The sequence below is a fragment of the Equus quagga genome, chromosome 13 (genome assembly GCF_021613505.1).
Source record: "Equus quagga isolate Etosha38 chromosome 13, UCLA_HA_Equagga_1.0, whole genome shotgun sequence".
NCBI classification, from domain to species: domain Eukaryota; kingdom Metazoa; phylum Chordata; class Mammalia; order Perissodactyla; family Equidae; genus Equus; species Equus quagga.
In genome coordinates, this window is record NC_060279.1 from 104,159,992 (window position 1) to 104,177,274 (window position 17,283).

Below are 17,283 nucleotides of genomic sequence, written 5' to 3' on the forward strand. Positions count from 1 at the left end.
AGGAAAAAAAATCTACCTTTTCTTGTAAGAGAAAATGCTAATAGTTTCATTAAATTTATGAACCTTAATTAGCACACTGCTGTTCTAATTACTGTTCAAGTCCTGAAATCATTTCCTTCACTCCTTTCCCTCTCTTAAGCGGATTCATACGCAAGCAGACACTTGGACCTGCTGTAGGAATTCGAGCATCTTGGCAGGGCTTTGACATGAACCTTCAACAATGAGGATGCCTCTTCCAAAAACAAGCAATCAGCCAGCCTCTCTGTCTTTGTCTACAGCTGTTTCTATCTCCCATACACACACACACACACACGCACACACACACACAACACACACACACGCACACACCACACCCCCCTCCTTGTGATGCAAATACATACCTCAGAGATTACCAAGAAGTTGGTTTTCTTACAAACTGCTCTTGTTAATCTCCTAAATCCCGAGAGTTTTTTTTTTTGCAAGATGTTTCCTACAGCAAAAATAGGTCACACAAAATCTCTAAGGGCTCTTTAGTATCTGTCTGACTCACATAACTTTGTTCTTCATGCTTTTCTCCTTGACATTCTAATGCTGCTGCTGATGAAGATAACACGCTGTAGTTCCCACCTATTGTCCTTACCATGTGCAAAGTATTGGGCCGAGTGCTTTAAATGTCACCTCATTTAATCCACACAATGACCCTATAGGTAGATTATTATTACACCTCCATTTATGAAAAAACACACTGAAGCTGAGAGTATAAATAGCTCGCTCAAAGTCATATAGGCCTAATCTGCTTCCTCTCCTTGTGGGACTTCAGTTCCACTTACAGGATAAAGTGGAATGTTCTAATATGCATCTCATGCTCTTTCCTTTTTCATCTCCCTCCTCCCATGTTTTAGTCTGGATATTTTCTTCTAGGCTATCATCTAGTTGATCAATTCTCTCTTCAGCTGTGTCTAACTCGCTATTTAATCCATCATCGAATACTTATTACATTTTTCAGTTCTAGTCTATTTTGTCCTTTTTTATAGTTTTCAGTTCACCTAAATTCTCCATCTTCTTAAGTATAATATGCAGAGTTATTTTAAAGTCTATGTTTTAAACTCCATTATCTGGTTGGACTGTAGCTCTGTTTCTATTTCAATTCTGTTTAAGTCTTGCTTTTTATTATTCCTAGTTATTTTTGATTGAGCGCTAGATATTGTGTATAAAAAATATAGGTAATTTGAGGCCATGGATAAGGTTATCATCCTTCACAGTGGATTCACATTTGCTTTTGACAGGCAGTTAGGATAAGAGCCTTTACTCCTAGGATAGGGTATTGCTCTTCTGGGGTCTTAACTGAATGGCTGGAGAGGGGATTCACCATGGTCACTCATACTAGCTGGACCCCAATTCTAGTGTCTCCTCAGCACTGTGTAATCTCTGAGATCTCTGTTCAGTTCTCTGCCACTTATCAGATGTTCTCTGCTAAGCCGCCCATGTGCAGGTTAGGAATTGACCAAGGACTCAAATGGAACTTTGCAGGTTTTCTTTTCTGCAGCTCTCTCCTCTCCTGTGCTGTGCCCCTGCAACTCCTACCAAATCCCAGACACCTTAGCAGCCATGAACTCCAATCCATGTCCTCAGTAAGAGCCATTCTCTGCTTGAGCTCCATTTCCCTGTGCCATGGTTTGGAAAAGACCCTAAGGGAGAAAGCCAGAGTGAGATTGGGACTCAACTTCTGTGCTTCCCTTCTCTCAAAGTTTATAGCCCTGTGTTAGTTGCTGCCAAATACTCTGTTTTGGCCAGACCCTAATTTTCTTTTTAACCTATCTGTGGTAAACAGAATTCTAAGATGGTCCCCCAGATTCCTGACCCTGGTGAACACATCCTCTCCTTGAATGTGGGCAGGTCCTGGGAATATGATGAGTGTCACTCCCATGAGTATGTTATGCTACATGGCAAAGGTGAAGGGATTTTGTTGAAATAATTCGGGTCCCAAGTCAGTTGCTTTTTGGAGCTAATGGCCTCAGTCCTGCAACCACAACTAACTGAATTCTGCCACCATTCTTGTATGAGCTTGGAAGAGGACTCCAACTCCAGAGGAGCCAGCAGCCTGGCTGACACCTTGATTGAAGCTTTGTGAGACCCAGCTAAGCTGTGCTCAGACTCCTGACCCATGGAAACTTCGAGATAAGAAATGTATGTTGTTTTAAGCTTTAGTTTGTGGCAATTTGTTATGTAGCATTAGAAAACTAATACACTATCTGTGTTGAGTTCTGGTATAAAAGTGGACTATTTTCCTAAAAGAAATTTGGACACTTTCCTTATTTTTCTATGGCTCAGATTAAATAAACTTGGAGTCATCCTTTCTCTAAAAGTTAGAAAGAATTTGGATGTGTGCCTTTGTTGTTCAAGTGTCCTTTGCAACCTCTGAATCTCTTTCCAGATCTTGTATGGTTCTTTTCAAGTTTTCATCTTTTTGTTTTGTTTTTTGTTTTTTTTTTTGGAGGAAGACTAGCCCTGAGCTAACATCTGCTGCCAATCCTCCTCTTTTTGCTGAGGAAGACTAGCCCTGAGCTAACATCCGTGCCCATCTTCCTCTACTTTATATGTGGGACGCCTGCCACAGCATGGCTTGCCAAGTGGTGCCATGTCCGCACCCAGGATCCGAACCAGTGAACCCCGGGCTGCCGAATCGGAATGTACACACTTAATTGCTGTGCCACCGGGCCGGCCCCTTGGGTCATTTTGAACAATGTTAACACTGAAGCACACCTGTTATCTAGATGCTATTATCAAAAATGTGGACTATGAGCCATCTCCCTGAATTACTAAAGATTGAGAATTTAATCAAGAGGTAAAAACAATTCCAAAGGTCAAAGCAAACAGCATCTATGTCTTCGAGGATAAATTCTGCTGATAGCAGCCTTCTCTTTAGAAATCTAAACTACAACCTTGAATTCAGGTGAGGCAGATAAGCAGCTATCAAACCAAATCCTGGGAACAGACGAACCCCTCCGTCATTAGCAAGCACAACTAAGACCCTGCCGCGCCCATCCTCAGACACTACACTCTATTTGGCACATACTTCATACACTTCAATACGCTGCTTCCTTGGATTTCTGACCGTCAAAGAAATGAAAGACACTCAACTTGTGTAACTTAAGAGAGCTTTATTTAGTAGGTAATCTCCACACAATTCAGGACAACAGATTATAAAAGCTCTTTGTAAGATTTTAGTCCAGAGGATGTTAAATACAGAAAATCAATGCCACAAGAAAGTGAGCCACTCTTTCGCCTTAAGTCTTCTTTCCCATGAACAAACAAGCACTTTCTTCTAGGCCAAAAGTTTGTAATATGTAAAGCATTTGGGAGCATATTAACCAAGATACATGATCTGAAAACATTGCAGTGTCTTCCTATTAATTCTCAGGTTTCAATGAAATTTTAAAAATGGAACATTTCTATGTTAATTCAGGTAGGTTTTGGCCAAAGATGAACTAAAATTAGACAAAGTTTATGTGGAATCAGAATAAACCGTTTTTTAGTTAATTGTGAAGTAAAAATGCAGACCAGATCTCTACATATGTCCTTGCCACCTGGGGGCACCCACCCACACAACACACGTTTATCTAGGTGATCTCACAGAGGTCAGGAAAATCATCTTCGAGGGGATAACAAACCCCTAGATAACAACTACGCTTCTGGCTAGCACAGCTGAAAGGAGGCCCTATTTTTTAAGTCTGTAATAAAAGAGACTGGAGCCTTTCAACTGCAGTAGAATCTCTCTTAGCCACTGTGATCAGTATCAGCAGTTGGTCATTTAATGGAGTAGGCAGGTTACAGTAGGGAACCTTACCTTTAAATGCGTAATGTACATTCGTTGGCTCATCTTTTGATGTAAAGCCAAGGCCTTTCCTTTGCACAAGGGTCCAATGACTGTAGTTCTGTTCTTGAATAAATCATACCAATAATATGATTTGGGTACATTTTAAGACCTTCTGATCAGTCTAGATTTTTTAAAGGTGGAATGAATACTTAAATAAATCTATGAAGCAATATAAGCTCAGAAATTTTCCTGAATTTTATGTTTTCCTAGTATTTTATAATTTCCCCAACACCACCTAATTAAAAGCAATTTTTATTAGCAACTCGATCTTTATCAAATCTTACCAAAACATTCAAGTTAATCTTGGCAGAAATAACCCTTTCTTTTTACAGCCACATTTCCTAGGTGTGTGTTGAATTGTGTACTTACAGTCAGAAGTGGAACTGGCACAGAGAAATCTGGTAGGGGCACAGCACTCACGAGAGGGGGCAGAAGCTTGTGAGAACAGCAGGGAGCAGCCCCAGCGTGCTAGGCAGACAGTCAGCTTACAAGAGGGATGGAGACCGCCAAGGGCTCTGAGGAGTCACGGAAGCAGAGGGTAATTAAGAGCACTTATTGTACTTCGAGGTTCTTCTGAATGCCAGCTCGGAAGCAAAATCAAGTGGTTATTCTATCCATCAACAACAGCCACAATTTGAGGCTATCACCGAATCAACACAGCCCCCAAGAGCTGTGATCTGTGTGGCGGGAGCCGAGGCCGCAGTCCCTTGCTTTGGCTTGGTAGAGAGCCAGGAGTCAGTCGCTTTCCCTCCTTCCTTCCGTGTACTCCAATGAGAAGGTCATAAGAGAGAATATTGACGAGTAATAAAAATATTTAACATGACTCATTGAGAGATTTGGTCATTAGGAAATAAAAATGCCTACTATACATGGTCACAGTGTCTTGGAAAGTATGCATGGATTCTGTCTTGCAAGATTTTTTTGGCACTTTATATTTTTCACTAAAGACTGAACACTCAGTGTTTTGGCAACAATGGCACCTAAACATGAAAAACGGTTACTGGATCCCATCAATGCGGTCAGGAAAAGAATCAAAATTTAACTACATCTTCCCTGTATATTGAGACTCCAAATACCCAAATGCTTAGATTAGTGCATATAGGAACATTTCAAATAAACTGAAGTATATCTGAGAAAGTAACAGGGCATTTTAAAAATGAAACAACACAGTCTAACAGGTTGTACCTTACATGTGCTTGCTTTCCTTTGGAGTAAGGCACTGGCTGAGGACGTACTGACCCATGCTGTCAGCAACAACAGGCATGCATCGTCGGACTGGCTTCATTACAGTTCTAGTGCTGATTAAAATGTCTGATTATTATACGATCCTAAACTGCAGTGGTCTCCAACCTTATTAAGGGATGCAGGAAAGATATAATTCAGGAGTTTCAGTTGTATAATTTAATAACCCAGCTACCGTCAATTTTTTCATTCAAATAAGTTTTGATAAAAGCCAACTATCCTTGAGTCCAACATGACACGACAATGTAAAATTTCTTTTTGAATACTGCTTACTAAGTAGTAACTGGATATAAAGTCATTTGAACATGTGATATATCCATCTTGATGCCTATGGTAATTTACTTCAATACAACTTCAAGGAGAAACATTTAAATCATTTCCAACTGGCAAGAAGAGGGGAGGAAGTCAATTTCATTAGCCATCTTGATTTAATTAAATGCACAATATGCTCTTATCAGCAACTTTTACATGTTCCCATCATTAGAAATTAATTATAAAAGCAATTATCAAAAATTTTTGAGGAGGTACACACAACCTTCTTTGTTGTTTACACATCAGCATGACCCAGAGGCACTTGGTTACTGTTTAGTAAGGAAAAGAATGACGCCACCAGGGCCCTCACAGGAAGACTGGAGACCACAAATCAAACTTGGTATGAAAATGCTCTCTGCCAAAAATAGTGTATTAGTGAATTAGTTAAGATACAACATTTAAAAAATATTCAGACTTTACAAGGTTCTAGGCTGTAAAAAATACAAAGGCTAAAAACAAAAAGTTTACAAAATTCTGCAAACCCAGTAAATTTAAATGAGTTAAGAAATAAAGGAAAATTTTCTTACTTGCAGGATAGGTTAAATAGTATCAATAGGTTTTAAAATAATACTAAACAGTAACAAATTCTACTTGGCTGCATAACATTTCTGTTCCTTTAAGGACTCACAGTATGGAACATGCCCGCACACGCACATGCACACACACAATACATGGCACATACTACATGTTACAGTTCAGACAGAGCACAACAAAAAGTTTTAGATACATACAAAGACCTGACATGATTTTCTGAAATATTAAAAGAGTGACACTTGGAAAATATTATAAAATTTTTAGGTGAAACAGGACAATACAAAGCTTTTTTTAAAAAAGCCAGCACATGGTCTTCATTAGTGAAATAATATTAAATAATTTAATTATGCATCCCCTCAAGAAGATTCAACCATAGCTGTCTTAAGTCAACTGAAAATTAAAAGTATTTCAAGTCCTGAACAGGCTCTGGATTTTCAACATGATACGTGGCTGTTCAGACTACCCACGAACACTTACTGTTCCCCCCAACACAAAATCACAGATCACTCTTAGAAAGCTGAGAACATTCAGGCTAAAGAACATTCATGAGACAAGACGAGAAAGACTTAGCTTGTATAAGCTGCTTCCAAGGGTAGTAACACTGGGGTAAACCTCTGTAGAACTCACTGCGTCACAGCGTTAAGGTACAGCCACCTAACCACGGCTAAAATGTCACCTACTGAGTTCCATTACGATGGAGTTTCAGGTATCAGAATGGAGACTGCACAGAAAGCTCTGTCACTTGCTTCTGGACAGCCTGTAAACGTGGAACGTTTTGTTCTGAAACACTCTCGTGAAGTATGCTGTGTAGGGAGGCAGGTTTCTTTTTATCTCTTCACAGAAGCGAGGGTGGCCGGCAAGTTTCAAATCAGGATCATTCTCTCCTGGGCCATCCATCATCTAAAGACAAAAAAGAACCGAATACCATTTGGGGGCAAAAAAATCAAATATAAGAGACAATGGAAGTAGGAAAAGGGATAGGGCTTTTTAAGAACGATGCGTTAGTGAACCTAAATTCTAGCATTTCAGTGTCGATGGCTACCTGCAGATGGGGAGTCTATCCTTCCCCCGAGAAGTGTAACCCAGGCTGAGGGGGAGTTCATGCCACACAGTGATGGCCTTATTGGCAAAGCTGCAACTAGAACGCAGATCTCCTGGGGTTTAGAAACGCACTACACTTCTCTCAGAGAAATCAAACACAGAGAAGGATTATGACGACCAGAGAAGACTCGCCAACTCATCAGATGGCCTCGTCCGAAACACTCACATGTGGAGCAGACTGTAAATGCATGCTGCCTTTGGCTCGCGTCTCCTCAGAATTCGAGCCAGTTATTAACGGTAGTCACCACGTTGTACATACGTCCCCAGAACTAATTCCCCTGTAACTGCAGTGTTGTCCCTTTGGCCACACAGATGTTAGTTAGCTTGGTGGTGGTACTCATTTCAGCATGTATGTATACATGAAACCGTCGGTGGTACACCTGAAATGTATACGATTTTATTTGCCAGTTATGCCTCAATAAAGCTGCAGGAAAAAAAGATATGAGATCCAGATTTTTGTCCACGGCAAATAAGTGTCATAACACATATAGCATATACTTGAAATTTGCTAAGAGAGGACATCGTAAGTGTTCTGAATCTCAAATTCTGTATAGTCAAGTGTTTTCACATTTAGGCTGGGTTTACCCTTTTTTCCAACTCATTTATAACTCTCTGTCGTCTTGTATGCCAACAAGAGCAGCACACACCATCTCTGCAGGGTGAGCACCACCTGTCTGCTCTATCTGAGCACCTGTTACGTCTCCAAGAGCATCTTCCTCGGAAGGGAGAAAGGAGAAAGAGCGCTGGAGAGCATACTTGGTCACAGAAAGCCATCTCTGGAAGTGTGCCAGGGGACAAAGGGGCCACCCACCAAGAGGGAATGGCAGAGCAGCAGGAGCCCACCACCATGGCCGGGAGGGGACCGGCACTGCCAGCACAGCAGTCCACGCTGAGCCCAAATGGTGCTTTGGAGCAGTGGTCTTAAAGGTTGAGGTTTGGAGCCAGCCCTGACGGCCTAGTCGTTAAAGTTCTGTGCGCTCCACCTCAGTGGCCCAGGTTCGTTTCCTTGGTCATGGAACCACACCACCTGTGTGTCAGTCGCCACGCTGCAGCCATGGCCCACATAGAAGAACTAGAAGGACTCACAACTAGGATAAACAACCATGCACTGGGGCTTTGGGGAGAAAAAACCCAGGATGATTGGCAACAGATGTTAGCTTAGGGCGAATCTTTCCCTGCAAAAAAAGAAAAAAAAAAAAGGAAATTGTAATTTAAAAAAGGTTGAGGCTTTGCTTTTGATTTTAGCAGCGAAATCCTTAAAAAATAAATTTTATGTGGAGCCTCGTGATTCAAACCAGCTAAAGCCAGAGCTGCTGTTTGACAGGGAGTGGGAGACCTAGAGCTCCCGTCGACCTTCCTTCGCCTGGCCCGTGGCAGTCACTAACGTGCTGGGGAGGGAGTTCTGCAGAACGCAAGAGAAAAATGAATCCTTGATTTGTAACATAACTCTATAATAAAGTATACAAATATTTACATCGCTTAGGATTCCAAGTGGAATCTCCCCGCACGCGGCGAGATGGCGTGCTTACGTGTCCATTGGCAACGTCCAGCAGGTCCCGCAGACGGCAGCCCCGGCGGTGCCTTCGCTCGTAGCAGATGCTGTCTTCCAGGATTACGTAGTCGGTGCCAAAGGACCTCAGGAGGGCGTGCACTTCCTCTGCAGACCTCTTCGCGTATATCTGATAAACCTGCAAAATAAGACAAAAACGGAATGCGGCAAAACACTAGTCAACTGCCAGGAAGTGAGCCGAGGAAGAGCTAAGGATGTAACCTCCCACAGGGGTTGAACCTGAGACCTCGACACCAGCTCCCCTCGCTCTTCCACGCAGGCCCCTGCTGCAGGCACCCCCCCTGCAGCTGTGGAGTGCGGGGGACATTTCCAAAAGAACAGTGTATCCCTCAGCCTTGGGAAGAGGGGGAGGGAGTCCTGCTGATGCACTTGGACTCAGACGCCAAAGAGAGGTGGATTTAGAATGTCTTACTTCAAGTTACGAGTATATTCCTCAGCAGAGGCCAATTCTACGACCGCTTCCCCAAGGTAAACCACACAGCTGAGTAAGTAAGACACAGTCTCCACCTTTAGGCTAAAAGGGTCCACTGGGGTGATGGTTGTTTGGGGGCACACATACTTGTCAGGAGACCCAGCTTCTGATGACAGCAGTCAGGGAAAAGGACCCCCACAGGGTCCCTGGTCCCAGGCTGGGCAGCACTCATTGCTTTACCGCTGCTATGCTGCACCTGCTTGACCAGAAGGAGACCCTACACTTGTTGCTCTCTCATCCCTCCCGGAGGAAGAGCAACTTGAAGCCCCCAGCGGCAGTTCAACAGGAGGCACTGCCTTCCCATTTGTCAGCAGCGTCACACACACGAAGTGAAGACACAGACGGGAAGCGGCCTCTCTTCTGGGACTTGGCACTGGGAGAAGGATGTGCGTTGCGTGTGTGCGTGCAGGGGCGGTAATGAAGAGAGCTGCGGCTTCCTTTGCTGCCCACCGACTTCTAATGATACGTTTCTGACTAAGAGACTGGGTTCCGAGAGCCTAAGTCAGTGCGTCGCACAAATGGGTCAAGTGCCAGGGAGGCTAGCTGCTTCCACTGCTAAAACTGCGAGGTCATCCCACCTGCAGTCTAGCACCAGGCCCTTCAGATGTCAGCTTTCAGGGCATAAAACTCAGTACCTAGACAGCGACAGGATCTTGGAGACGGTGGAGCACTGAGGGCTCCCCATGCGCCTGACACGTCTTTTCTGCGTCTCTTGTGTCTAAGCAGTATAGCCCACTCTGGGCTGAACTCGGGGCTATCTGGAACACTTGGGCCAAACGAAAAATTCCCCTTTTAGCAGGATTCTAAGTTCAGACAATTCTCATAAAAATAGGGGATTTAGTAAAAATCATTTGCTTTTAAGCTAGTTAAAAATCTCACCCCCAAACAAGACTTTTCAACAAGTTTTCCAGCTACCAGGATTAAGAAAGGACTGATAGAAAACATTAAAAAGTTTGAAACTACTGCTGGTGAGGACTAAGGGAAACAGGCACTCTTGCGCAGTGTTGGCTAGAATGTAAACTGCCATAATCAGCAGGGAGGGTGACTCGGTAATACAGTATCTATCCATCTCAGTCACAAACGCCCACACCTCCTGGCCCAGCAACTCCACCTGTGAGAATCGGATGCACATACACACACCTGTGTCTGCGCGAGTGATGCATATAAAAGTTCATTATTTGGAGCATTGTTTACATATTTGCAAAAGACAGGGAAACAACCTAAATAACTATTGAACCAAATAAAATATGCTATATCCACATAACAAAATATCATGCAGCTTTTAAAATAACAAGGAAGCAATTAATATACTGATAGGGAATGATCTCTGAAATATATTAAGAGCCCAAAAAAGGGGCAAGATGTAGTATGTTACTTCTTTTGTAAAAAAGAGGGAAAATGATAGGAATATGTGTGTATATAGACAGTTGTATATGCACAGACTACCCATGGAAGCACACACCAGAAACTGGTAACATTTGTCTCCTGGGAGGGTCACCAGCAGCTGGAGACAGGGCTGGGATGTTCCCTTTCGTACGTTCTGAACTTTGAACTACCTGGCTGTATTACCTACACACACACACACACACACAAATGTGGCCACTATGCCTCTACTCCTTTTCCTTCTCTCTCCGGTTCAAAAGCTCTGAGGGCTTTGTTCTCAAATGCCCTTTTCTGCACGTCTCAAGGTGTTTTTTCCTCAGTAATTCTTTTGACCGAGAGGAACGTACGGCCTGAACAGCATACCTTTAACGGATGTGGGGCAGGCCAAAGTCTAGACTCAGGAGAGGCAGTGCCTCAAAGTTCTGCCATCCCTCATCGGCTACAAGCAGCACAAGCCCCACTTTACCAAACAAGGGAAGCGCACTGCTGGGGCACAAGAGGGAGGAAAGGCACAGGCGGGCCTCACCGCTCTGGTCCGCTCTCTCAGGCTGTTGTCTTCGTAGTGCGGGTGGTTGGTTAAGGTCCTTCCCGTGCACAGCTTCACTCCGGCCAGCAACTGCATGCTTCCAGCAAACACAGCCTTTCTTGGAGTGTTAGAGCTAAAAGATTTTTGAGTCTGAATTAACCCCACTGCTAAGACTTCCTCACAGACAACAATGAAGACAATATCACACTCTCAGCCCCACCCGGCTTCGTGAGGGAGGGCTCAGAGTGGGGAAAAGCACAGGAGGCTGCCTGAGATTCTTTTTTTTTTTGAGGAAGATTAGCCCTGAGCTAACTACTGCCAATCCTCCTCTTTTTGCTGAGGAAGACTGGCCCTGATCCATGCCCATCTTCCTCTACTTTATATGTGGGATGCCTACCACAGCACGGCTTGCCAAGCGGTGCCATGTCCACACCCGGGATACGAGCCGGCGAACCCTGGGCCACTGAACAGCAGAATGTGTGCACTTAACCGCTGTGCCACTGGGCCGGCCCCGCTGCCTGAGATTCTGATCTGCGCTCAAACAATTTTATGAAACTTCTGTATCTGTTTTTGGCAATGGTTGGGAAGCTTCTAATTTCCTGTTTTGATGGGTTTCCTCTTACATCGGCTTGTCTCAGGATGTGGACATCTCCTGAATCTGAGTCTTCTGGGCTAGAGGCCACACTCCTTCCTCGCGCGCCCCACAGGGGCGGATTCTACCAGAGAGCCCAGGAGACTGCCACGGCTCCTGTATTACCACGGACTAAAGGGCCGCCTGGAGGAGAAGCACAGATTATACAGCCAGGAGCTATGGCTGATGGTGAGTCAATTCTAAGCGTGGTTGTTTCAAACAAGAAAAAAGATCAAAGATATCATTATAAACTACTTTTCAGAAAAAAAAAAAAAGGAATTAGTAAAAAACAAAAGAACATGAAAAGAAGACTCTGAAATAGCAAATATCTCATTACTCAATAATACAATACGTTCCCTTCTGTTAGTCCTGACTATGAAAGGTGACCTCACGGAACACAGGGCACTCTAAGAGTAAACTACGATTTCACTTTCCCGCCACCACCAAGCTGCAGCTCTCCACCTCCCCATGGTGTGTTGGGGACGACAACGAAAGACCAAGGAAAGACTCCCTGATTATATGAAAGCACTTTTCCTTTTCCTCTTCCATTCTTTGGAAACCTGGGAGTCACCTGCAGATCGATGAGGTGTCATTTTATTGTGCAGAACGTAACAGGACTACGGGTTCTCCTCAATGCAGAATCTCAGAGAGGCCCACTGGGAATACTACAAGATACATTTCTCCTTCTTGTGTTAAGAAAGAGGAGTCTATGCTTGCTGCACTGAGTTAAAATGATGGAGACAGTTTTGAGAAGTCTAACTGAAATCATTAGACTCAGCTCCTGGAGGACTGCTTGGAAGACGGCGGTGTAGGCGGACTGTGAACTCACCTCCTGCCACGGACACAACAAGTTTATAACTACTCTGGGAACAACTACCCCTGAGAGGGAACTGGAAACTGGATAAAAAGAAGCCCCACAATAAGGGACAGTGTTGACTGAAGTGGAAGACGCATAAATTCCTTTCTAGAGAGAAAAAAGCCACACTCTAGCCACAGTGCTTCATGGTCAGGAGAAATCTTAAGGCACGAAGCCTTCCCTGGAGTAGCAGGGGATCTGAGTGGGAGAGCTTCGCCACAATAAGCAGCTTTGAACTCAGTACATCTGACATGTCTGTCATAATATCTGGCTTTGTTGACTATCAACAATGGGGAAACCCCCCAGAAAAGCTATGTGACATAAGGGAAAAAAAAGCCTGCTCTTCAAGGGCCCACACACAAATTTACCCATTTCAGAAAGCAACCTAAAATCACCACAAAGGTGCACAGTCCTTTGGTGAAAGAGACTCACTGGGTGGGCTCTGGGTGCATCTCAGCAAGGCAGGAGGTGGCTGGGACCACCTCCTCAGGGACTGAGACATGGCAGCAACCATTATTGTGACCTAGTACAGGGTGCTGACACAGACGCTGGCAGATGCCACTGGATTTCTTCCCCTGGCCTGTTAGCGCAGGGGTCTGCCCCACCCACTAGAGCACTGATTTAATCTAGCCAGGGCAGGCAGCCTGCCCCAGGGACAGGCCCCACCCAACAGCAAGCCCTCAGGCATAGCTGGGGTGTGCAGGGCCTCTGCAGTGGAGTGAGTGGGTCCACTTCAGTGGGCTGAGGGGTGCACATGGGGCAGGACTGCACTGATAGGGTGTGTGGGCCTGCGGGCAGTGGGGCTTGTCAGCTGCAGCAGACTTGTGCTTCTGAAACAGCCATATAGGGAAAGCCCCACCTCCCAATGCCTAAAACAATTGTATGCGGCCATGCCTGGGGCTGGCCCCACCCAGCTGCACTACTGAGAGAGCCCAACAACAGCCTTGCAGGCCAGAGGCCTACACCAATTGTAAGCCCTGAGCCTAGCAACCAGTCACACTGAGGCCCTACTCACTTAACAGAAAAACTGCAATATGAATGTACTATTAGACCTTGCAGCCAACTGTGCTGGGACTCCCCATGCCTGATAAAGTGACTGAAGGGACTGTGGCAGTTGACCATTACAACCAGCTGGCCAAGGGGACAGCCTAGCTTCCTCATGCACCCACAGCAAGAGCAACCCTACCACAAGAGAAGGACACACAGAGCCCACATAGGGGACACTACTGGAACATCTGGAACTGGTGACAAGAGGTAAGCACACTGTTGGGCCTCATAAGGCATCTCCTACATAAGGCCATTTCTCCAAATTCAGGAGACATAGTTGATTTACCAAATACATACACATAAGCACAGAAAAAGAGGCAAAATGAGGAGACGAATATGTTTCAAATAAGGCAACAGGACAAATCCTCACAAGAAGAACTAAATGAAACAGAGATAAACAATCTACCTGATAAAGAGGACAAACTAATAGTCATACAGATGCTCATGGATCTTGGGAGAAGAATGGATGAACTCAGTGAGGATTTCAATGAAGAATTGGAAAATATAAAAAAGAACCAATCAGAACTGAAGAATACAGTAATGGAAATGAAAAATTCAATAGAAGGAATCAACAGAGTAGATGACACAGAAGAAGGGATCAGCGAGCTGGATGAAAGACTAGAGGAAATCACACAAGCTGAACAGAAAAAAGAATTAAAAAGAACAACGACAGTCTAAGGGACCTCTGAGATAACATCAAGCTCACTAACATCCATAGTATAGGTGACCCTGAAGGAGAAGAGAGGGACAAAGGGGCGGGAAACCTCTTAGAAGAAATAATAGCTGAAAACTTGCCTAACCTAAGGAAGGAAACAGGCATCCACGTACAAGAAGCACACAGAGCACCAAACAAGATGAACCCAAAGAAGCCCACACCAAGACACATTATGTTTAAAATGTCAACAATTAAAAATAAAGAGAGAATCCTAAAAGCCACAAGAGAAAGGCAACAAATTACATAAAAGGATATGCCATAAAGCTATCAGCTGGCTTCTCAGTAGAAACCTTACAGGCTAGAAGGGATTGGCACGATATATTTAAAGTGCTGAAAGGAAAAAACCTACAGCCAAGAATACTCTACCCAGCAAGGTTATCATTCAGAATGGAAGGAGAGAGAAAGAATTTCCCAGACAAGCAAAAATGAAAGGAGTTTATCACCAATAAACTAGCCTTACAAGAAATGCTAAAGGGACTTATTTAAGTGGAAAAGACAAGACCACAAATAGGAATAAGAAAATTATCACAAAAAAACCCCATAACAAAACAATAAAATCACTGGTAAAGGCAAATATACAGTAAAGGTAGCAGATCAATGACCTATGAAACCAACATGAAGGTCAAAAGACAGTATTACTAAGATTATCTATTTCCATGATAAGAGAGTAACAAATACACATGCACAAAAAACAGATTAAGTATATCAAAACATAAAATATGGGAGGAAGGGAGTAAAAGAGTAGAGGTCAAACTTCAGAGACCATCAACTTAATATAGATTGCTATATATAAAAGTTATTATATATGAACCTCATGGTAATCACAAACCAGAAACCTATAATAAATACACAAAAAATTAAGAGAAAGGAACACAAACATACTACTAAAGAAAGCCATCAAACCACAGGGGAAGAGAACAAGAGAAGAAAGAAAAAGAGAAGAACTACTAAAACACCCAGAAAAAAGGTAACAAAATGGCAGTAAGCACATTCTTACCAATAGCTACTTTAAATGTCAATGGACTATATGTCAATCAAAAGACACAGGGTGGCTGACTGGATTAAAAAAACAACACTCATATATATGCTGCATACAAGAGACACTCTTCAGACCTAAAGACACACACAAACTGGAATTAAAGGGATGGAAAAAGATACTCCATGCAAATGGCCAAGGTGAGGTAGCAATGACTATATCAGACAAGAAAGACTTTAAAACAAAAATTGTAACAAGAGACAAAGAAAAACACCACACAATGATAAAGGGAACAACCCAACAAGAGGATATAACACTTGTAAATATCTATGCATCCAACATAGGAGCACCTAAATATGTAAAGCAATTATTAACAGACATAAAAGGAGAAATAGATAGCAACACAATAATAGTATGAGGCTTTACCACTCCACTTACACCAATGGATAGATAATCCACACAGAAGATCAATAAGGAAGCATTGGCCTTAAATGACACATTAGACCAGATGGACTTGGTAGATATATACAGAACATTCCATCCAAAATCCACAAAATACACATTCTTCTCCAATGCACACAGAACATTCTCCAGGGCAGATTACATATTAGGCCACAAAATGACTGAAATGATTAAAATGCAAAATACTCTGCAGAGAAAGCTAGAGCAGACATTCTCCTCAATGTTTTTGGAGATCACGGCATGAAATTTGCTCTGGTGCTAAAGTTTCTAAGAGAAGCCCCATCATATTCACATAGCCCCCCTGAGGGTGTTCTATTTATTCCTATTTAACGCTAAGACTACAGTATGAATGCCATCCAACAAAGGCCGTGGGATGTCTATGAGCAAGACATTCTACAGTTCAAGTTGTAACATTTAAGAATAATTTACTTTTGAAACATTCAAGATTTTCTGACAAGGACACTCTCATTCCCCTGAATTCCAATGAGCTTTCTTAAGTGATGAAAACAAGTGGATGGAATCACAGCGAGTACAGAGGGAATGAGACATCATCCACATCCTGCCTTACTCAGGTCAGAGCCCAGACAGGGATGACAACAGGGAAAAGTTTACGTGAGTTCGGCTGTGCTTGTCAGGTTGTCACCATTCTGACAACCAGATCCAGGAACACAAGAACAAATCGATGTTTGCTCTTTCCCCCCGAACCAGCAATTTACAAGGAATTCTTGACATTTGTCCTACGTGGCTGGGGAAGAGGAGGATTAAATGGAGACTGTGAAGGTGCAGTGTTCCTTAGTGAAAAGTTTTCAAAAATCCAGTTTAACTCAATCAATACTTACTAAACACTTAGTCTGTGCCATATATATGTATGCTATGCTGCCCTCACTTACAAGTGCACCGTAATTGCTAAAGAGAATAAATAGGGACGAACATTAATTAAAGAAAATGCCATCATTTTTCCAAGCCAGTCTTCCTTTTGTATACTCTTAACTGGCATAAACCACTCCACTCCAATAAATGATATAGTAACATCACATATTAATGCCAAAAAGTGGCTGTCTGTGTATCCTACGAAGTGAACAGACTTGGAATACAGGAAGAAAACGAGTCTGGTCTCCATGTCTGGCAGTGCATGAGGTGGAGGCGAGTGCTAAGGGGGATGAAGTATCCTGGTCTGTGCAGTCCTACTGCCTAAAGAGTGCCAAACTTTCTACTCTGAAGACAAACCCAGCAGCTGAGCAGGTAAGATCCCCTCAAATCGTAAGGCTGTCGTAGCCTCACCATTTTGAACATGTAACAGGATCAGTATCAGGGCAATACACAGCTGTTTGCAGCGCATATGTGATAAGTGGGCAGAGATGGATGACTGGCTCATTATCTATTCATGGGTAACAACCACAGTTTCCTCCTCCTTGCTGGACTATGATCACAGTACTCTGAAGAACTACATAGTTCACAAAGGCTTAAAAATGTCAGAAGTCCCAAACGGCTCGATGGGGAGTGATAAAGTTATTCTCTGTTTGGTCAAAAAAATATTACTGAGGGGTTACTACGTGCTAGGCTGGCAAACCTGGTAGGCTAAGCCATCTTAAAGAAGCTT

The 17,283-nt window shown here is 43.3% G+C and overlaps 1 protein-coding gene across 5 annotated transcripts in view; it reads right to left on the bottom strand.

The window, feature by feature from the left end:
- Positions 1-3,120: 3,120 nt before the first annotated feature.
- The window catches only part of DPY19L3 (dpy-19 like C-mannosyltransferase 3), a 76,121-nt gene continuing 61,958 nt past the window's right edge, over positions 3,121-17,283 (bottom strand). For 2 of the 5 annotated variants that reach the window (XM_046680979.1, XM_046680982.1), the window contains 3 exons: positions 10,997-11,129; positions 8,575-8,733; positions 3,121-6,844 (listed from right to left, as the gene is read on the bottom strand). In XM_046680979.1, the coding sequence (XP_046536935.1) occupies positions 6,683-6,844; positions 8,575-8,733; positions 10,997-11,129 (454 nt within the window). In that variant the 3' untranslated portion in view covers positions 3,121-6,682. Of the gene's footprint in view, positions 6,845-8,519; positions 8,734-10,996; positions 11,130-17,283 lie in introns of all 5 variants that reach the window. The other 3 variants (XM_046680980.1, XM_046680981.1, XR_006891452.1) reach the window with 3 other exon arrangements.